At 40.2% G+C, this 18,067-nt stretch overlaps 1 protein-coding gene and 1 pseudogene across 5 annotated transcripts in view; both read left to right on the top strand.

Moving 5' to 3' along the window:
• The window catches only part of ASXL2 (ASXL transcriptional regulator 2), a 160,583-nt gene that overhangs the window by 74,859 nt on the left and 67,657 nt on the right, over positions 1–18,067 (top strand). For all 5 annotated transcript variants that reach the window (XM_017876858.1, XM_017876854.1, XM_017876856.1 and 2 more), the window contains 2 exons: positions 8,028–8,136; positions 14,818–14,968. In XM_017876858.1, coding sequence (XP_017732347.1) covers positions 8,028–8,136; positions 14,818–14,968 — 260 coding nt within the window. The remainder of the gene's footprint in view (positions 1–8,027; positions 8,137–14,817; positions 14,969–18,067) is intronic.
• LOC108532673 (tropomyosin alpha-3 chain pseudogene) lies at positions 2,552–3,336 on the top strand (annotated as a pseudogene).

Raw genomic sequence — 18,067 nt, 5'->3', positions numbered from 1 at the left:
TTTGTAAAAATGGTGTAATAATTTTACTCACCTCATAGATTGTTGTGAGGACTAACCAGAATGCTTCCTGGAACTTAGCACTTCTTTAGCTGCCAACATGACTGTTGTTGATTTCTATCCTGTTGGTTACTTTATTATCATGGTCAGCGTTCTCTTAATGGAGTTTGAGGTCATTTTTCAGTGCTTTGATGCTTTCAGTGATGGAGTAAATCCTTGCATATTTGTCCCTAGGTCTTTTGGCCTTGGTTTCATAGGACAGATTCAAGTGGGATTGTTGTATCAATGGTCCCAAATATTTTTAGTTTTTTTTTTTTTTTTTTTTTTTTTGAGGCAGAGTCTCACTCTGTCGCCGGGGCTGGAGTGCAGTGGCCGGATCTCAGCTCACTGCAAGCTCCGCCTCCTGGGTTTACGCCACTCTCCTGCCTCAGCCTCCCGAGTAGCTGGGACTACAGGTGCCCGCCACTTTGCCTGGCTAGTTTTTGTATTTTTAGTAGAGACGGGGTTTCACCGTGTTAGCCAGGATGGTCTCGATCTCCTGACCTCGTGATCCGCCCATCTCGGCCTCCCAAAGTGCTGGGATTACAGGCTTGAGCCACCGCACCCGGCCATATTTTTAGTTTTAATGGATGTTTCCATATTACTTTCCTAAGGCAGAATTGAGTAATGTGGGAAAAGGCAGCAATTTTCTGTCCTCCCAACAGTCTATAAGAGTGCTTATGTGCCCATAACCTTGTCAGCAATGGATTTTATCAATCCATTTTTTGTTATTGTTGTTGTTGTTGTTTGCAAATTTTCACTCTTGTTGCCCAGGCTGGAGTGCAATGGTGCGGTCTTGGCTCACTGCAACTTCCACCTCCCAGTTTCAAATAATTCTTCTGCCTCAGCCTCCCGAGTAGCTGGGATTATAGGCGCCTGCCACCATACCCAACTAATTTTTTATATTTTTAGTAGAACTGGGGTTTCACCATGTTGGCCAGGCTGGTCCTGAACTCCTGACCTTCAGGTGATCCACCTGCCTCGGCCTCCCAAAGTTATGGGATTATTATTATTATTACAGGCGTGAGCCACTGCGCCCAGCCTTTTTTTTTCTTTTCTTTTTTTTTTTTTTTTTGAGATAATTATAGACTCACAGAAAATTGCAAAAGTAGTACATAGGATCCCATGTATACTTCACCCAGTTTCCTTTAATGGTAATACCTTATGTAAATATAGTACAATATCAGGCCGGGCACTGTGGCTGACACCTGTAATCCTAGCACTTTGGGAGGCTCAGGTGGGTGGATCACCTGAGGTCAGGAGGAGTTCAAGACTAGCCTACCCAACATGGTGAAACCCCATCTACTAAAAATACAAAAATTAGCTGGGTGTGGTGGTGTGTGCCTCTAATCCCAGCTACTCGGGAGGCTGAGGCAGGAGAATCACTTGAACCTGGGAGGCGGAGGTTACAGTGAGCCAAGATCGCACCACTGTACTCCAACCTTGGCGACAGAGTGAGACTCCATCTCAAAAAATATATAAATAAATATAAATACATATTATATCAAACCAGGAAATTGACAATTGGTATAAAACTGTTAACTATGGCTTTGAATCATTTTATTTCTTTCCATCTGACCAATGGCATCTTGATTTAATTTGCCTTTTTATAACCACTATTAAGTTTGAGCTTCTTATTATACATTTTATTGGTAATTTACATTTATGGTTTATGAATCATTTTTTCACGTCCTTTTTCCGTTTTTTTCTAATGAGCTGTTTGTTTTCCTAAAAGAATATCTTCTTAGGACTATTAATCTTTTGTCTGCCATATGTTTTGCAGTTAATTATTCTAGCTTCATATATGTTCTATAGTTTTGTTGCTTTTATTTTTTTCCTGTGTAGAAATTTTATTTTATACAGTCAATATATTTCTTTGTTTTGTGGTTTTTGGGTTTTTCTCTTTGGTGGAAAGCTTTTAAGTTATACTGTTTTGGTGTGTGTGTGTGTGTGTGTGTGTGTGTGTGTGTGTGTGTGTGTGTTTTAAAGCCGTGGTCTCACTCTGTTGCCCAGGCTAGAGTACAGTGGTGTGATCATGGCTCACTGCAGCCTCAACTTCCTGGGCTCAGGTGATCTTCCCGCCTCAGCCTCCAAAGTAGCTGGTACTACAGGCGTGTGCCACAATGCACAGCTGATTTTTTTTTTTTTTTTTTTTTTTTTTTTGTAGAAACGGATTTCTCAGGCTGGTCTTGAATTCCTGGGCTCAAGTGATCCACCTGCCTCAGCCTCCCAAAGTGCTTGGATTATAGGCATGAGCCACCATGCCTAGAAGATTATACTATTTTCTTTTAATCTTTTATATTTTGCCTTTGGCTTTTAATTCATTTGGAATATGTTTTTGTTGTATATACTGTGTGCACTCCTCCCCCGCCAGATGTATGAGATATTCTAGCACTTTATTAAACTGTTTTATTTAGGACTTTTTCAGCTTTTTGTGACTTAAATCTCAACAAAATTCCAAAGGTAGTACTGGCTCAAGGCAAGACTTGATACAATGGTGAGAAGCAGCTGCAACGCTGAGCAGAGGAGGCAGGATCCAGAGTGTGAGCAGTAGCTGGGTAGGCACCATGGCTGGGATCACCACTATTGAGGCGGTGAAGCACAAGATCCAGGTTCTGCAGCAGCAGGCAGATGATGCAGAGGAGAGAGCCGAGCGCCTCCAGCGAGAAGTTGAGGGAGAAAGGTGGGCCCGGGAACAGGCTGAGGCTGAGGTGGCCTCCTTGAACCATAAGATCCAGCTGGTTGAAGAGGAGCTGGACTGTGCTTAGGAGCGCGTGGCCACTGCCCTGCAAAAGCTGGAAGAAGCAGAAAAAGCTCCTGGTGAGAGTGAGAGAGATATGAAGGTTATTGAAAACTGAACCTTAAAAGATGGAATTCCAGGAAATCCAACTCAAAGAAGCCAAGCATACTGCAGAATAGGCAGGTAGGAAGTATGAAGAGGTGGCTCGTAAACTGGTGATCATTGAAGGAGACTTGGAATGCACAGAGGAACGAGCTGAGCTGGTAGAGTCCCATTGCCGAGAGATGGATGAGCAGATCAGACTGATGGACCAGAACCTGAAGTGTCTGAGTGCTGCTGAAGAAGAGTACTCTCAAAAAGACAAATATGTGGAAGAGATCAAGATTCTTAATGATAAACTCAAGGGGGCAGAGACCTGTGCTGAGTTTGCTGAGAGATCGGTAGCCAAGCTCTAAAAGACAACTGATGACTTGGAAGATAAACTGAAAATGCACCAAAGAGGAGCACTCTGTACACAAAGGATGCTGGACCAGACTCTGCTTGACCTGAATGAGATGTAGAGCACCCCAGTCCCACCCTGCTGCTGTTCCTCCCTCTGACCCTGATTCCATCTGAGGCCAGCCTGCCTGAAGCTGACCTTTAACTGAGGGCTGATCTTTAACTGGAAGGCTGCTTTCTCCTTTTGCTGCCCCCACCTCCCCTGTGTCTTTTTCGCTAAACTGTCTCTGCCTCTTCTCAGAGATTCCAGCTGGACTAGAGGCTGCACACCTTTGGGAACAACATTTAAGGGAATGTGAGCACAATGCATAATGCCTTTAAAAGCATGTTGTGATGTACACATTTTGTAATACCTTTTTTATTGTTTTGTGGCAACCATTTGTAAAACATTCCAAATAATTCCAGAGCTCCAAAGCAGCAATCTATTCCTTTTTTACTTTTGGAAAGTGATTTTTCAGCTTGATGCATATTGCCCTTTCCATAGAGAAAAGGAAAAGGTATAGTCCTGCCTTACTGAGAACCAAACAAGCCCAGAGAAAGAATCCACTATGGGAAACCTCATTGCTCTGTAAAAAGTACCAGCCAAACCAGAAAGGTGATTCCAGGAGGAGTTAGCCAAACAACAACAAAACAAAACAAAATGTGCTTTTCAGGTTTTCAGCTTTAAGATATCTTTGGACAACGTTATTTGTATTTTTTTTTTTCATTAGAAGTGAAAATTAAATTGGTAAGACCTCTGAAACTAAATTTTTGTCCCATCTCTACCCACTCTCAACTGACTGCAGAATGGATCATGTGCCCCTTATGTTGAGGTGACCACTTAATTGCTATCCTCCCTTCTTGAAAGATTATGTTTTGCCACTGATTTAGCCTTATGAAACTCATCTCATTATCTCATTATCCTTTTCTGGGTTTGAAGCTGCTCTCGCTAAAAGTTCTGTCTCAATGTGGTTTGTATTGGAGAAAACTTGAATAGGTTATGTACAAAACTTTTAAAGTTTTTTATTATTTTGAAGCTTTGCTTCTTTGGGTTTGTGGCACCATGGCCACGCTGTCTGGCTGTGACAGCCTGTGCAGTGTGAGGGCTGGCAGTTTGCTGATCTTTTAAAGTTTCTTTCCCTACCCAATTCCCATTTTTTGGTAAGGTTTCAATGAGGTCTGTTAGGGGTACATCCTGCAGCTTTTTGGCTTAAAATGTACACTCCTTTGATGTGGTCTTTTTGGGGCCAATTGGGAGAAAGACAAATCAATAGTGCAACTCTTTTGATACCAGATATTGGCCCAAGTGTCTTTTTGAAATAAAGAACTGGTCCCTCCAAAAAACAAAAGAAAAAAGGCTTGATACAGGCAAAAGTAATACTACTTTAAAAATTTTGTCCAGGCGCGGTGGCTCACACCTGTAATTCCAACACTCTGGGAGGCTGAGGTGGGCAGATCACCTGAGGTGGGCAGATCACCTGAGGTCAGGAGTTTGAGACCAGCCTGGCCAACATGGTGAAACCCCATGTCTACTAAAAATACAAAAATTACCAGGGTGTGGTGACAGGCACCTGTAATCTCAGCTACACGGGAGGCTGAGCATGAGAATCTCTTGAACCCCGGAAACAAAGGTTGCAGTGAGCCGAGATTGCACCATTGCACCCCAGCCTGGGGGATAGAACGAGACTCTGTCTCAAAAACAAAAACAAATTTGCTTCCTGACTTTTCTCAGTTCTGCCCTTTTTGGTGTTGGATTTCTCCTTATGATTCGTACTGTGTCACTCCTCAGTCTGTCTTGTGTGTTGTTGCATTCTAATTCCAGATTTTTCCTTTGTGCTCACGCAATGACTGTGAATGTTTTAGGCCTTGCTTCCTAATACCACACAAGGGAAGAGAAAGGATCCCTTTCTGAGGATTCCCTGGAGAACAAGTCCCCCCCCCGCCCCCCCACATACCCAAGTAAATAGCTCCGTAGATTTTTGGCCCTAAGTCATGTATCTGTTCTTTGGGGTGGAGAGTGGTGTGTGTGTGTGTGTGTGTGTGTGTGTGTGTGTGTAAAAGCTGATTAATTTAAACCAGTTTGGATTTACCCTTGGGATGGGCATGGGATTAAGTCCCTCTTAACCACATGATTGAAAGTGAGAAAAGTTTTGTTTCACAGGAAATTTTTAGGTACCATCTCCAAAGAAGAGGGAACAGATGCCAGGTAGTCAAACTACAGGGGACTATGGCATGACCTCATGTTTTTTCTACTAAACATAAATGGTACCTTTTAAATTATGATCTGTTTTTGCATTTTCTGTTTTCTTCCACCAACAGTCTATGAGGGTATTCATTTGGTGATTTTTTTCTCAGAAACATACTGCTTCAATAATAGTTGCTAAGAGTACATGTTAATATATTTTAAGTAAGTCTCCCATCATTTTTTTTTCCCTGGAAATTTCTTGGCAATTTTTATGTATTTATTTGATACAGACTTTGGGATCCTGATTGGAATTACATTATATATATTTTTAACATGGAAATCCAAGTTAGATAAACATTGACTATGGAAATCAGCTTGGAAATGCTCAACAGTTTCTTCTGCAAAAGGCTTTTCTTTCCTTTGTTATTGTTCACCAGTGTTTTGGGGGGGATGAAAACCTTCTCTGTAGTTTTCGATCCTGGACACTTTCACAGTACCAAAAGACAGTGGACTCATGTCCCAGCTCTCCCCAGCAAACTCTTTAGATAGACTAAGAATCCAACAGCCTCTTCTAGTAGGCTTATTTTTGGTTATTGAGTAGCATCAACAGATAACTGAGAGGGAAAAGAGCTGGAAATGGAGGGTAAACTGCCTTAAGCCTCAGGTATTATGAGAAAATTTTAAAAACCATTTAAGGATGCCACACATCTCCAGAGACTCTAGACCACTGTTTCCATTTCATTGCTTCCATATGAACTTTCTCTGTGTTTGCTTGCTACCTAATGTTTTTCTTACGTGAAGTATAATATTTTATCTAATGATTTTGTTATTTTCCTTAGATGTAGAAACATTATCTTTTAGTATTATAGCGCTATTTTAAAATATTTGGTTGGTGCAAAATTAATTGTGGTTTTGCACCAACCTAATACTACAGCTCTTAATCTTATGCTAATACTTGATTTTAACAATATTTTCCTACTGCTGTACTTTTGTGTTCTATATTTTAATACTGCTCTTATTCAAAAACTCTTATTTAAATATTATCCAACTGTTTTGGTTTTTTTTTTTTTAGATAGAGTCTCACTCTGTCCTCCAGGCTGTCCGGGCCAACTTCTTGGTCTTTTTGTAATTCCTGTTATATAAAAACTAAAGGTTAATTATCAGAGATAAACATTTTAATTAATTTTATGCTAGTCAATTTATAATTTGATATTTTATACTGAACTCTTTTTTTTTTTTTGAGACCAAGTCTCCTGTCACCCAAGCTGGAGTGCAGTGTTGTGATCTTGCCTCACTGCAACCTCTACCTCCCAGGTTTAAGTGATTCTCCTGCCTCAGCCTCCTAAGTAGTCAGGATTATAGACACGCACCACCACCCCTGGCTAATTTTTGTATTTTTAGTAGAGACAGGGTTTCGCCATGTTGGCCAGGCTGGTCTCGAACTCCTGGCCTCAGGTGGTCCGCCCGCCTCAGCCTCCCAAAGTGTTGGGATTACGGGCGTGAGCCATTGCACCTGGCCTATACTAACTCTTTAATGCATATGATTCCATTTGGTGTATGTCAGAAAGCATGCATCTAATTTATAGTTCTCTTTCCTCTTTCTTAATATGTGACTAATTATTTTAAACAAAAACCCAACATTGGGCTCAGTGGTGAAATATTGGTGCTGTTCTCTTAAGAAAGGCACAGGCCAGGCATGGTGCCTCACGCCTGTAATCCACTTACTTTGGGAAGCCAAGGTGGGAGGATGCTTGTGCCCAAGAGGTTGAGGCTGCAGTGAGCCACGTTCATGCCACTGTCCTCCATCCTGGGTGACAGAGTGAGACCCTGTCTCAAAAAAAAAAAAAAAAAAAAAAAAAAAAAAGGCAGAGAGACAAATCAAGAATACCCATTTAATAATTTTTTATTGCTGTTTGTTTTGTTAGATAAGTACAAAAAGACAGGAAAATGAAATATGATTACAGTTAAGAAAATAATACATGTATATTTTTCTATAGATTATTATATACCTGAAATTCTAGTAAAGATGATACATATATATTAGAATTAATAAACATTTAACCAAGTTGCTACATATAAAATAAATATTCAGAAGCGTACTTAATACCTTTTTAAGTGATCTCATGATAGGTTTGAATACAAGAGACAATGGCAATGTGTTAGTTTCACAACTAAGATTCAGTCTGGTGCAGCAGTATGCAAGGGAATTAATACTGTTTGTTTGAATCTGTGTGTGTTTGTGTGTGTTCTTTTTTCTCATTTTACCTCTGGACATTTGTAAAGCTTGTGCTAAATAGAATGTTTACAAAATATGTTTGTAATACTTCTGTATTTTTCTTGACTTAAATGTTAGATACTGGATCAGCATTAAGGAATTACTATTTTGTAGATACATGGGAATGATTTTTACATCCATTTTCTCCATGGCAGCCGCTTTCTATATTGGTAGACTTTTTATAGTTTATAAGACATGTTTAAGTCAAAGGAGTATTGACTAATTAATTTTATCTTGAGTAAGTGTTACATAGGATATTCAGAGACAGAAGTTAATCGTTGCGTCCCTCATCACATTTCCTCTTTGTTTTGCAGTGGGACTTCTCCTCTTGCATGCCTGAATGCAATGCTTCACACAAACTCCAGAGGTGAAGAGGGCATCTTCTATAAGGTTCCAGGTAGAATGGGAGTATATACTTTGAAGGTAAATATTTTGTTGGGGAGTCATTTAAAAAGAAAAAACAGGAAGTGACCACATACAAATATTTGACTCATAGGGACAGAATTCTGTTATTGAAGAGCTTATTTTCAGAAAGAGGTAATATTTTGAAACCTGCACCCAGTACATTTTTTTAAAACTATAACTATAGGTAGATCAGAGAAGTAACTTTATTTTTTTTTATTGATGATAATCTTATCTTGAAAGAATGAAATTAAAATGACTTCCGGCCAGGCGTGGTGGCTTATGCCTGTAATCCCAACACTTTGGGAGGCCGAGGTGGGCAGATTGCCTGAGCTCAGGAGTTTGCGACCAGCCTTGGCAATACAGTGACCCCCATCTCTACTAAAATATAAAAAATTAGCCAGGGCGTAGCGGCATGTGCCTGTAGTCCCAGCTACTCGGGAGGCTGAGGCAAGAGAATTGCTTGAAGCCAGGAGGCGGAGGTTGCAGTGAGCCAAGATCACGCCACTGCACTCCAGACTGGGCGATAGAGTGAGACTTTGTCTCAAAAAATAAAATTAGATAAAATTAAATGAATAAATAAATAAATAAATGACTTCCAGTGACCTTTTAAGGGGCCCCACAACATTTGTATAATAATTGTTTCTTTGGAGCATTCTTCCTAGATGCTTCACATTACATTCTCAGTTCATTCTCTACCACAATTCACAGTTGGGGTGAATACCATTTAATAATTTTTTATTGCTGTTTGTTTTGCTGTTTGTACAAAAATACAGGAAAAAGAAATATGATTACAATTAGGAAAATAATACATGTATATTTTTCTATAGATTATTATATACCTGAAATTCTAGTAAAGATGATAAATATTCCTTTTTTATAATGGAGAGCCCCACAACATTTGTATAATAATTGTTTCTGTGGAGCATTCTGCCTAGATGCTTCACATTACATTCTCAGTTCATTCTCTACCACAATTCACAGTTGTGGTTATTACTCCTTTTTTTATAATGGGGAAAGTCAAAGTTCAGAATATTGGATTTTCTTGCCCAGTGTTGCCCATATTGTATCAGAACCAGTATAGGAACCCAGATCTGACTGAATTCCCAAGCCCATATTCTTTCTAACATAACAAGCTTGCTAATTTCTTTCTCTTTTTTTTTTGACAGTCTCACTCTGTTGCCCAGGCTGGAGTGCAGTGGCGCAGTCTCAGTTCACTACAACCTCTGCCTCCTGGGTTCAAGTGATTCTCCTGTCTCAGCCTCTCCAGAAGCTGGGATTACAGGTGCCCAGCTAATTTTTGTATTTTTAGTAGAGCTTGTGTTTCACCATATTGGCCAGGTTGGTCTCAAACTCCTGACCTCAGGTGATCCATCCGCCTCGGCCTCCCAAAGTTCTGGGATTATAGCCGTGAGCCACTGTGCCCGGCCTTCAGGCTTGCTAATTTCAAATTCCTGCACTGAGAAAGGACCTTTACTTATCAATAACTTTTCACTTACGAACTGTAAAATGAACTCAAATGAGTTTGAGTAAGACAATTTATTAGTTTATGTAACTGAAAATTCTAAGGAAACCCGGGCTGGATCCAGAAGCTCAGCTGGCATCATCAGGGTTTGGTGTCTCCACTTTCTTTTGGCTTCGTTCTCAGTCAGTCTCTCCTCATCATATATAACTTCACCCCCAACCTGCACTCTGCAAGCTGTAAATCTGAAAAGAGATAAGAACTAAAGCAGGAGCCTCTGACTTTATTCTGATTTGGCTTAATTGGTTTGGCTTTGCTTACATGAGTATAGCTGAATTATCATGCTTGTCAAAAGTATGTAGTCTTGTGATTGGCCAGTTGTAGATGTGGTTGAGATTAAGCTTGCTCAAGCCGGGTGAATTGAGGAGAGTGAGTTTTCCCCCAAAGGAAATTTATCAGCTAAAGGGGAATGAATGTTTGGTATACAGTGACTGTGTCCATGTATATGTGTGTTACCTTTTTAGCTTTGAGCTGTAGTCATCACTATGTCCAATAGTTGTGTGGAGCCTAACATTAGAAAGATCTAACTTATTTACCTACCTACCTACCTGCTTCCTTTTTATATACTCTGTTGAACTTCGTAGGGTTACAGGGCTTTGTTCTCATATGGACCTTTCTGTATTTCTTTTTGGTTTTAGCTGTTCTAGACCTTCTATACTGTTTAAAAAATTTATTAAATGCCTATTCTATTGTAGAGATTGGGGAAAAAAAATACTAAAGTGTTTTCCCTATTCTCATACACCATTAAGTAGAATACTTCTAACACCAGATGTGTGGATGTTTCTCCTCACATACCAAGCAAGTCTCCAGCAGACATCAGCTGAATGTCCTTTAACAATTAGAGTTCCAGTCTGTGGCCCATTAGAAACCCGGCTGCACAGCTGGAGGTGATTGGTGGGCAAGCAAGCATGACTGCCTGAGTTCTGTCTCCTGTCAGATCAGTGGCAGCATTAGATTCTCATAGGAGTGCAAACCCTATTGTGAACTGCGCGTGTGAGGGATCTAGGTTGTGCACTCTATATGAGAATCTAATGCCTGATGATCTGAGGTGGAACAGTTTCATCTGAAACCATCCCTCACCCCCACTCCCTAACCCTTCTGTGAAAAAAAATTGTCTTCCACACCACCAGTCCCTGATGCAGAAAGGTTGGGGACTACTGCTCTAATTCACCTCCATTCTGATGCTATCTATCTATCTGTCTGGAGACAGTGTTAGATTCCACAGGTTGAGGGCTTGGTACCCTCCCATCCCCTTCAAATGCCAACTGTTGCAAGTCCCAGGTTGTGACCTGTACTTCTGACTGTCTGGTTATATAATTGGGGTTCTCTCCTTGGGTTTGATTAGTTTGCTAGAATTACCCACTGAACCCAGGAAAGTGCTTTACTTACATTTACCCATTTATTATAAGGATATGACAAAAGATACAGATAAATGGCCAGATGGATAAGATACTTAGTGTGAGGTTTGTAGGAAGGTACACAGAGCTTGTGTGCCCTCCCCGGGCTTGCCACCCTCCAGGAACCTCCATGTGATCAGCTAAATCATTCATTCATTCATTCATTCATTCATTTTGAATTGGAGTCTCGCTCTGTTGCCCAGGCTGGATTGCAGTGGTGCAGTCTCAGCCCACTGCAAACTGTCTCCTGGGTTCAAGCAATTCTCCTGCCTCAGCCTCCAGAGTAGCTGAGATTATAGGTGCCTGCTACCTCACCTAGCTTATTTTTTTTATTTTTAGTAGAGACAGGGTTTTGCCATGTTGGCCAGGCTGATCTTGAACTCCTGACCTTAGGTGATCTGCCTGTCTTGGCCTCTCAAAGTGCTGGGATTGTAGGCATGAGCCACTGTACCCGGCCGTGATCAGCTAAATCTCAAAGCTCTCAGAACCCAATCCTTTGGGTTTTTGTGAAAGCTTCAGTACACATGACTGATTAAATTATTGGCCATTGGTGATCAGCTCCACCTTCAGCCTCCTCCCTCCGTGAGATTGGGGACTGAGTGAAAGTTCCAACCCTCTAGTCACATAGTTGGTTCCCCTGGAAACCAACCCCCATCCTGAGACTATGCAGTAGCTCACCAAGAGGAAGAAAAGATGCTTCTATCACCCAGGAAATTAGCTGTGTCAGATGCTCCTTTTACTCAGGAAATTGCAGAGGTCTTAGGAGCTCTGTGTCAGAAGCTGGGGTCAAGACCAAATATAAGAGGAGAAGATTCTACTAGTAGCACTATTGCTTAGGAAATTATAACAGCTAAAAAGAGCTCTAGGCCAGGAACTGTAGTCAGGAACCACATATATAGGCCAGGAACTGTAGTCAGGAACCAAATATGTATTTCAGACTATATCACAATATTACCTCTATGCTGGACACTATAAAGGCTGTAAAGAGGGTTAAGCTGTGGCCCCTGATCTCTTGAAGTTCACATTATAGTTCCTAAAATAATTGCATACTCTCAAAATGTTCTGTGTTTTTAAAAATAATGTGATAATATAGAGAAATAAGAATTTTGAATAAAGGAATGTGGAAGTTTTTTGTTGTTGTTAACTTTTCAGATTTGAGCTGGACTTTGTCAGATAAATAATAAGAAGGGCCTTCCAGGACATGGGAATAGCTTAAGCAAGGGCACAGTTGGAAAGATTCAGAGTGGACTTGAAAGTAGAGTAAATTGGAGTGATTAGACCATAATTTTTGCGTGGGCTTAAGTGGTAAAGATTCCAGTGTGGTAAACGTTATGTAGAGATCAAACACTGGAGGCCTTTGAAAACCTGACTGAGCAGTTTGTGTATGGGTTGTGGGGTGGTAGATGTCACAGGTTTTTCAGGAGAAAAGCATAATAAAATCCAAGTTGAAGAGGATAACTAGTAGGATAGATTTAAGAGTGAAGCAGGAAAATTTGTCAGAAAGGTGGTTATGGTTGTTTGGAAGAAATACTCAGGGCCTGAATTAAGAGACTAGTAAAAGAGATGGAGACAAGGGACATTAGAGGAATAAATAAAATATATAGCATTTGGAGTGGGTAAAAGGGGCTGAAATGATTCTAGAATTTGGGGCATGAGCAATTGATCCTGTACGGATCACAAATTTTAAGAAAAGAAGATAATTATATTTATATTTCAGATACTTGTTGAACCTACAAGTCAAGATGTCTGGCTGACAACTAACTCTATAAAAGCTGTCCTGCATTTTGAAGGAAAGAATAGAAAAATATGGGGTGTGTATTTTAAGAAAGTGTGTATGACATAAGAGACAGCTCAGAGAGAAATGGCACTAGAACATAAATAAAAAATAGCTAACTTAACTAGATCAAAATTTATAGTCTTGGCTATAATGTCATATGGGTGTCAGTTTTGTGTAGGAGGGTCACATTTTTTGTCTGTCAGAATTATTTTTTATCTGATTATTAAAGCAATGTGGGAAAATAAATTATTGGAGGAAAAAAGAACCGCTGATAGTTTTATAGCTTAGAAATAACATTCACAGGCTAGGTGCAGTGGCGCATGCCCATAATCCCAGCACTTTGGGAGGCTAAGGCAAGAGGATTGCTTAAGCTCAGGAGTTCAAGCCCAGGACCAGCCTGGGGAACACAGTAGGACCCCGGATTTATAAATAATTTTAAAAATTAGCCGGGTATGGTGGCACACACCTGTAGTCCCAGCTCCTCCAGAGGCTGAGGTGGGAAGATTGCTTGAGCCTGGGAGGTCGAGGCTACAGTGAACTGTGATCGCACTACTGCACTACAGCCTGGGTGACAGAGTGAGACCCTATCTCCCAAAATAAAAATAAAAAAACCACTAACACTCACTAGTGTGTTTAGCCATACATGTGTATTTCTATATATTATGTAAACACATAGTAGCTAATATTTTTTGACTTCTTATGTTGGGCACGATTCTAAGCATTTTACATTTATTAGCTCATTTAACTTGAGCTAATTGAAGAATGAACTTTTAAGGTAGGTACTATTATCCCCACCTTGTAGATGGGGAAACTGAAGCATGAAAGGTTAAGATTTTAACCGAGGCTGTACAATTAGGAGAGGGTAAAGCCAGGAAATCTTGTTTTCTAGTCTTTGGTCTTGGAACTGTCTTGTTATATCTCTCACATACTAAGCTGACATAGTTGTCCTTTCTGATTAGCATTCTTTCTAGGTACAGAAACCAAAGAGTTTCATATGATTTGTTAAATGATTTCTTTTTTTCTGTCAGGAAGGACCTTCATTTAAAAAAAAAAAAAAAGATTTCTTTTTTATTTAATTCTTGCTACTTACTAACCAATATTCAGGAACCAATTAGATTCAAATAATGCACTATCCCTTATGTCTAGACTCTTATTCTGTAATTGAATTCAGAGTACATAATGGTACTTAACATACACACATGGATATACATATATTTAATGAAGTTATTTTATTTAGTTTTTTGAGACAGGATCTCACTCTGTCACCCATGTTGGAGTGCCGTAGTGGGATCACAGCTCACTGCAGCCTCAAACTCCCTGGGTTCAGATGATCCTCCCAACTCAGCCTCCCAAGTAGCTGGGACCACAGGTGCATGCCACTGTACCTGGCTAATTTTTGTATTTTTTTTTTTGTAGAGATGGGGTTTCACCATGTTGCCCAGGTTGGTCTCGAACTCCTGGGCTTAGTCCTCCCACCTTGGCCTCCCAAGTAGCTGGGACTATAGGAGTGTGCCACTATGCCCAGCTAATTTTTTTTTTTTTTTTTTTTTTTGCGTTTTTTTTGTAGAGACGGGTTTCACCATGCTGCCCAGGCTGGTCTTGAACTCCTGGTCTCAAACATTCTTCCTGCCTTAGCCACCCAAAATGTTAGCATTACAGGCGTAAGCCACCACGCCCAGCCAATAAAATGATGTAGTTTTTAAAATCTAGCGTATTTAATCATTTACCTGGACTCATATCTACCCAATTTTTGTCTAATTTAAGCCTGTGTTGTGCCTGCATGTGAATGTTTTATATGATTTTTATCTTTGGATGTAGTTGGAAACATTAGCTTATTTGCCTCAAAGAGATGATGACAGGAATTCAGAAAATATTGTTGGTTCTACTACTGAATCCTATAGTAACAAAAATTAATGCAATTAAGTTGCAACATTGCATATCAGAAGTTTAATTTCTGTTTGCTGAAATGGTAATGATTAATCCTAATTGGATGCCTACATTTTCAGAAAGATGTGCCGGATGGGGTCAAAGAGCTATCGGAAGGTTCAGAAGAAAGCAGTGATGGTCAGTCAGATTCCCAGAGTTCTGAGAACAGCAGCAGCAGCAGTGATGGTGGCAGCAACAAGGAGGGAAAAAAAAGCAGGTGGAAAAGGAAAGGTAAATCCACCTGATCCTTCAATAAAGTACTAAATGCTGTAGGACAAATGCCCTTGTTAGTAGTTCCTCTTTTCCCAGACCCCAGGTCAGTCCGTCACTTTCCCTTACCCTCTATAACAGTCCTGTCAAGGAGAGTTTTCTGCAGTGATGGAGATGTTTATATCTTTACTGTCCAGCACAACACAGTAGCCACTAGCTACATGGGCCTATTGAACACTTGAAATATGGTTATTATGACCAAGGAGTTTAATTATAATGCTTTATTTTTTAGAGCTGTTTCAGGTTCACAACAAAATTGAGAGGAAGGTACAGAGATTTCCCATGTACCCCTTCCCCGCCACATGCACAGCCTTCCCCACTAGCCACATTCTCCACCAGAGTGCTATATTTGTTACAGTTGATTAACCTACATTGGCATATCATCACCCAGAGTCCATAGTTACATTAGAATTTACTCTTGGGAGAGTACGTCCTATGGCTTTGAACAAATGTATAATGATGTGTATTCACCATTATAGTATCAAACAGAATAGTTTCATTGCCCTAAAATCTGTGCTCTAGCTCTTCATCCCTTCCTGCCTCCTAAGCCCTGACAACCACTGACTTTTTTTTTGAGACAGAATTCCACTTTTGTGGCCCTGGCTGGAGTACAATGGCGCGATCTCAACTCATTGCAGCCCCTGCCTCCTGGGTTCAAGCGATTATCCTGTCTCAGCCTCCTGAGTAGCTGGGATTACAGGAGCCTGCCACCATGCCCAGCTAATTTTGTATTTTTAGTAGAGATGGGGCTTCACCATGTTGGTCAGGCTGGTCTCGTACTCCTGACCTCAGGTGATCTACCCACCTCAGCTTCTCAAAATGCTGGGATTACAGGCTTGAGCTACTGTGCCTGGCCTGATAACCAGTGACTTTTTACTGTTTCCATAGTTTCATCTTTCCCAAAATGTCGTCTAGTTGGAACCTTTTCAGATTGGCTTTCCTCTGGTAATATGCATTTAAGGTTCCTTTGTCTTCATGGCTTGATAAGTCATTTATTTCTCTTTTGTTTGAACTTTTAAGTTCAGGGGTGTACAAGTGCAGATTTGTAACCTGGGTAAACTTGTGCCATGGGTGTTTGTTATGCAGACTATTTCATCACCCAAGAATTAAGCCTAGTACCCACTAGTTATTTTTCCTGATTCTCTTCCTCCTCTCCCTCCTCTTCCACACCATCCTCTGAAAGGCCCCAGTGTGTGTTGCTCCCTTCTGTGTGTCCTGTATTCTCATCATTTAGCTCCCACTTGTAAGTGAGAACATGCGATATTTTGGTTTTCTTTTCTGGTATTCATTTGCAATAGGTCATTTCTTTCCATTGTCTGGGTGTGCCACAGTTTGTTTATCCATTCATCTGCTGAAGGATATCTTGGTTGCTTCCAAGTTTTGGCAATTATGAATAAAACTGCTTTAAACATCTATGTGCAGATTTTGTATGTGCGTAAGTTTTTAGCACCTTTGGGTAAATACCAAAGAGTGTGGTTGCTGGATCATATGTTTAAGAATATGTTTAGTTTTATAGAAACTTCCAAACCATCTACCAAAGTGACTGTACCATTTTGCATTTGCACCAGCAGTGGATGAGAGTTCCTGTCGCTTCATGTCCTCATTAGCGTTTAGTGTGGTTATTGTTGTGGATTTTGGCCTTTCTGATAGGTGTGTAATAGTATCTCGTTGTTTAAATTTGCATTTCCCTGATGACATATGTTGTGGGGCACCTTTTCATTTGCTTGTTTGCCATCTACATATCTTCCTCGATGAGATGTCTCACCAGGGCTTTGGCTTACTTTAAAATCACGTTGTGTGTTTTCTTATTGTTGAGCTTTAAGAGTTCTTTGTATATTTTGAGTAACAATCCTTTATCATATGTCTTTTGCAAATATTTTCTGTGTCTTGTTTTTTTTTTTTTTTTTTTTTGAGACATAGTCTCACACTGTCGCCCAGGCTGGAGTGCAGTGGCGTGATCTCGGCTCACTGCAACCTCCGCCTCCCAGGTTCAAAGGATTCTCCTGCCTCAGCCTCCCGAGTAGCTGGGATTACAGGCGTCTGCCACCCCGTCCAGCTCATTTTTGTATTTTTAGTAGAGACGGGGTTTCACCATTTTGGCTAGGCTGGTCTTGAACTCCTGACCTCTTGATCCACCCACCTTGGCCTCCCAAAGTGCTGGGATTACAGGTGTGAGCCACCACGCCCGGCCAGCCCACTGCCCCTGGCCTGTCTTGTCTTTTTATTTTCTTGGCATTTTCTTTCACAGATCAGAAATTTTTAATGAAGTCTAGTGTTCAATTTTTTTCTTTTGTGAGCTGTGTCTTTGGTCTTGTATCTGAAAGTCATAAAACCCCTAGATTTTCTTCTGTTATGTTATGTTCTAGGAGTTTTAGAAATTTTCATTTTTATTTAGGACTGAGATCCATTTTAATTTTTTGTGTAGGGTATGAGACCTGTATCTGGATTTCCTTTCTTGTTTACATGTGGAATTCTTGTTAGGAATTTAATTTTGATTTTATTTTAACTTTAAATAGCCACATGAGGATAGTGGCTACCACACCAGACAACATTCTAGGTTTTACCTGGATTTGTTCTTAAGGTCTTAAGTCATTCATAGCCTTTTTAGGATGCTTTTATTTTACTTGCCTAAACTTTGAGCACTTAATGCACTAACAACCCTCCTTAGGAAAAGAATGCTTTTCATTTCTACTAACAAACACTGAATTTAGTCTGCTGGTCTTTGCTCTCACTCCATTTGGTGTCTACTTCATAGCTCACCCAAAAATCTTTCTTTAAGGAATAATGTCTGTTGCTGCAGCTTCCCTGGAATGGATTTTCCAGTTAAGGATATGAACTATTACCTAATACTGCTAATTATTCTGTAGCTTTTTGTCAGAGTCTATTCAAAGAGGGCAAACCTTTTTTATCCCAATATTTATATGTTATATTTATATATTATATATAAAAGACAAGCAAGCATACTTTATAGACAAAAAGAAGGCTATTTCATAATGATTTTACAAGCATTATGTATTCTTTTTCCCTTAGCATTATGTACCCTTGGAAGGAACATAGAGA

The sequence above is a fragment of the Rhinopithecus bieti genome, unplaced genomic scaffold, assembly GCF_001698545.2.
Source record: "Rhinopithecus bieti isolate Rb0 unplaced genomic scaffold, ASM169854v2 scaffold_7681, whole genome shotgun sequence".
In the NCBI taxonomy this organism is placed as follows: Eukaryota; Metazoa; Chordata; class Mammalia; order Primates; family Cercopithecidae; genus Rhinopithecus; species Rhinopithecus bieti.
Note: the sequence above shows the minus strand (reverse complement) of the source record. Positions and strands in the feature narration are given on the sequence as shown.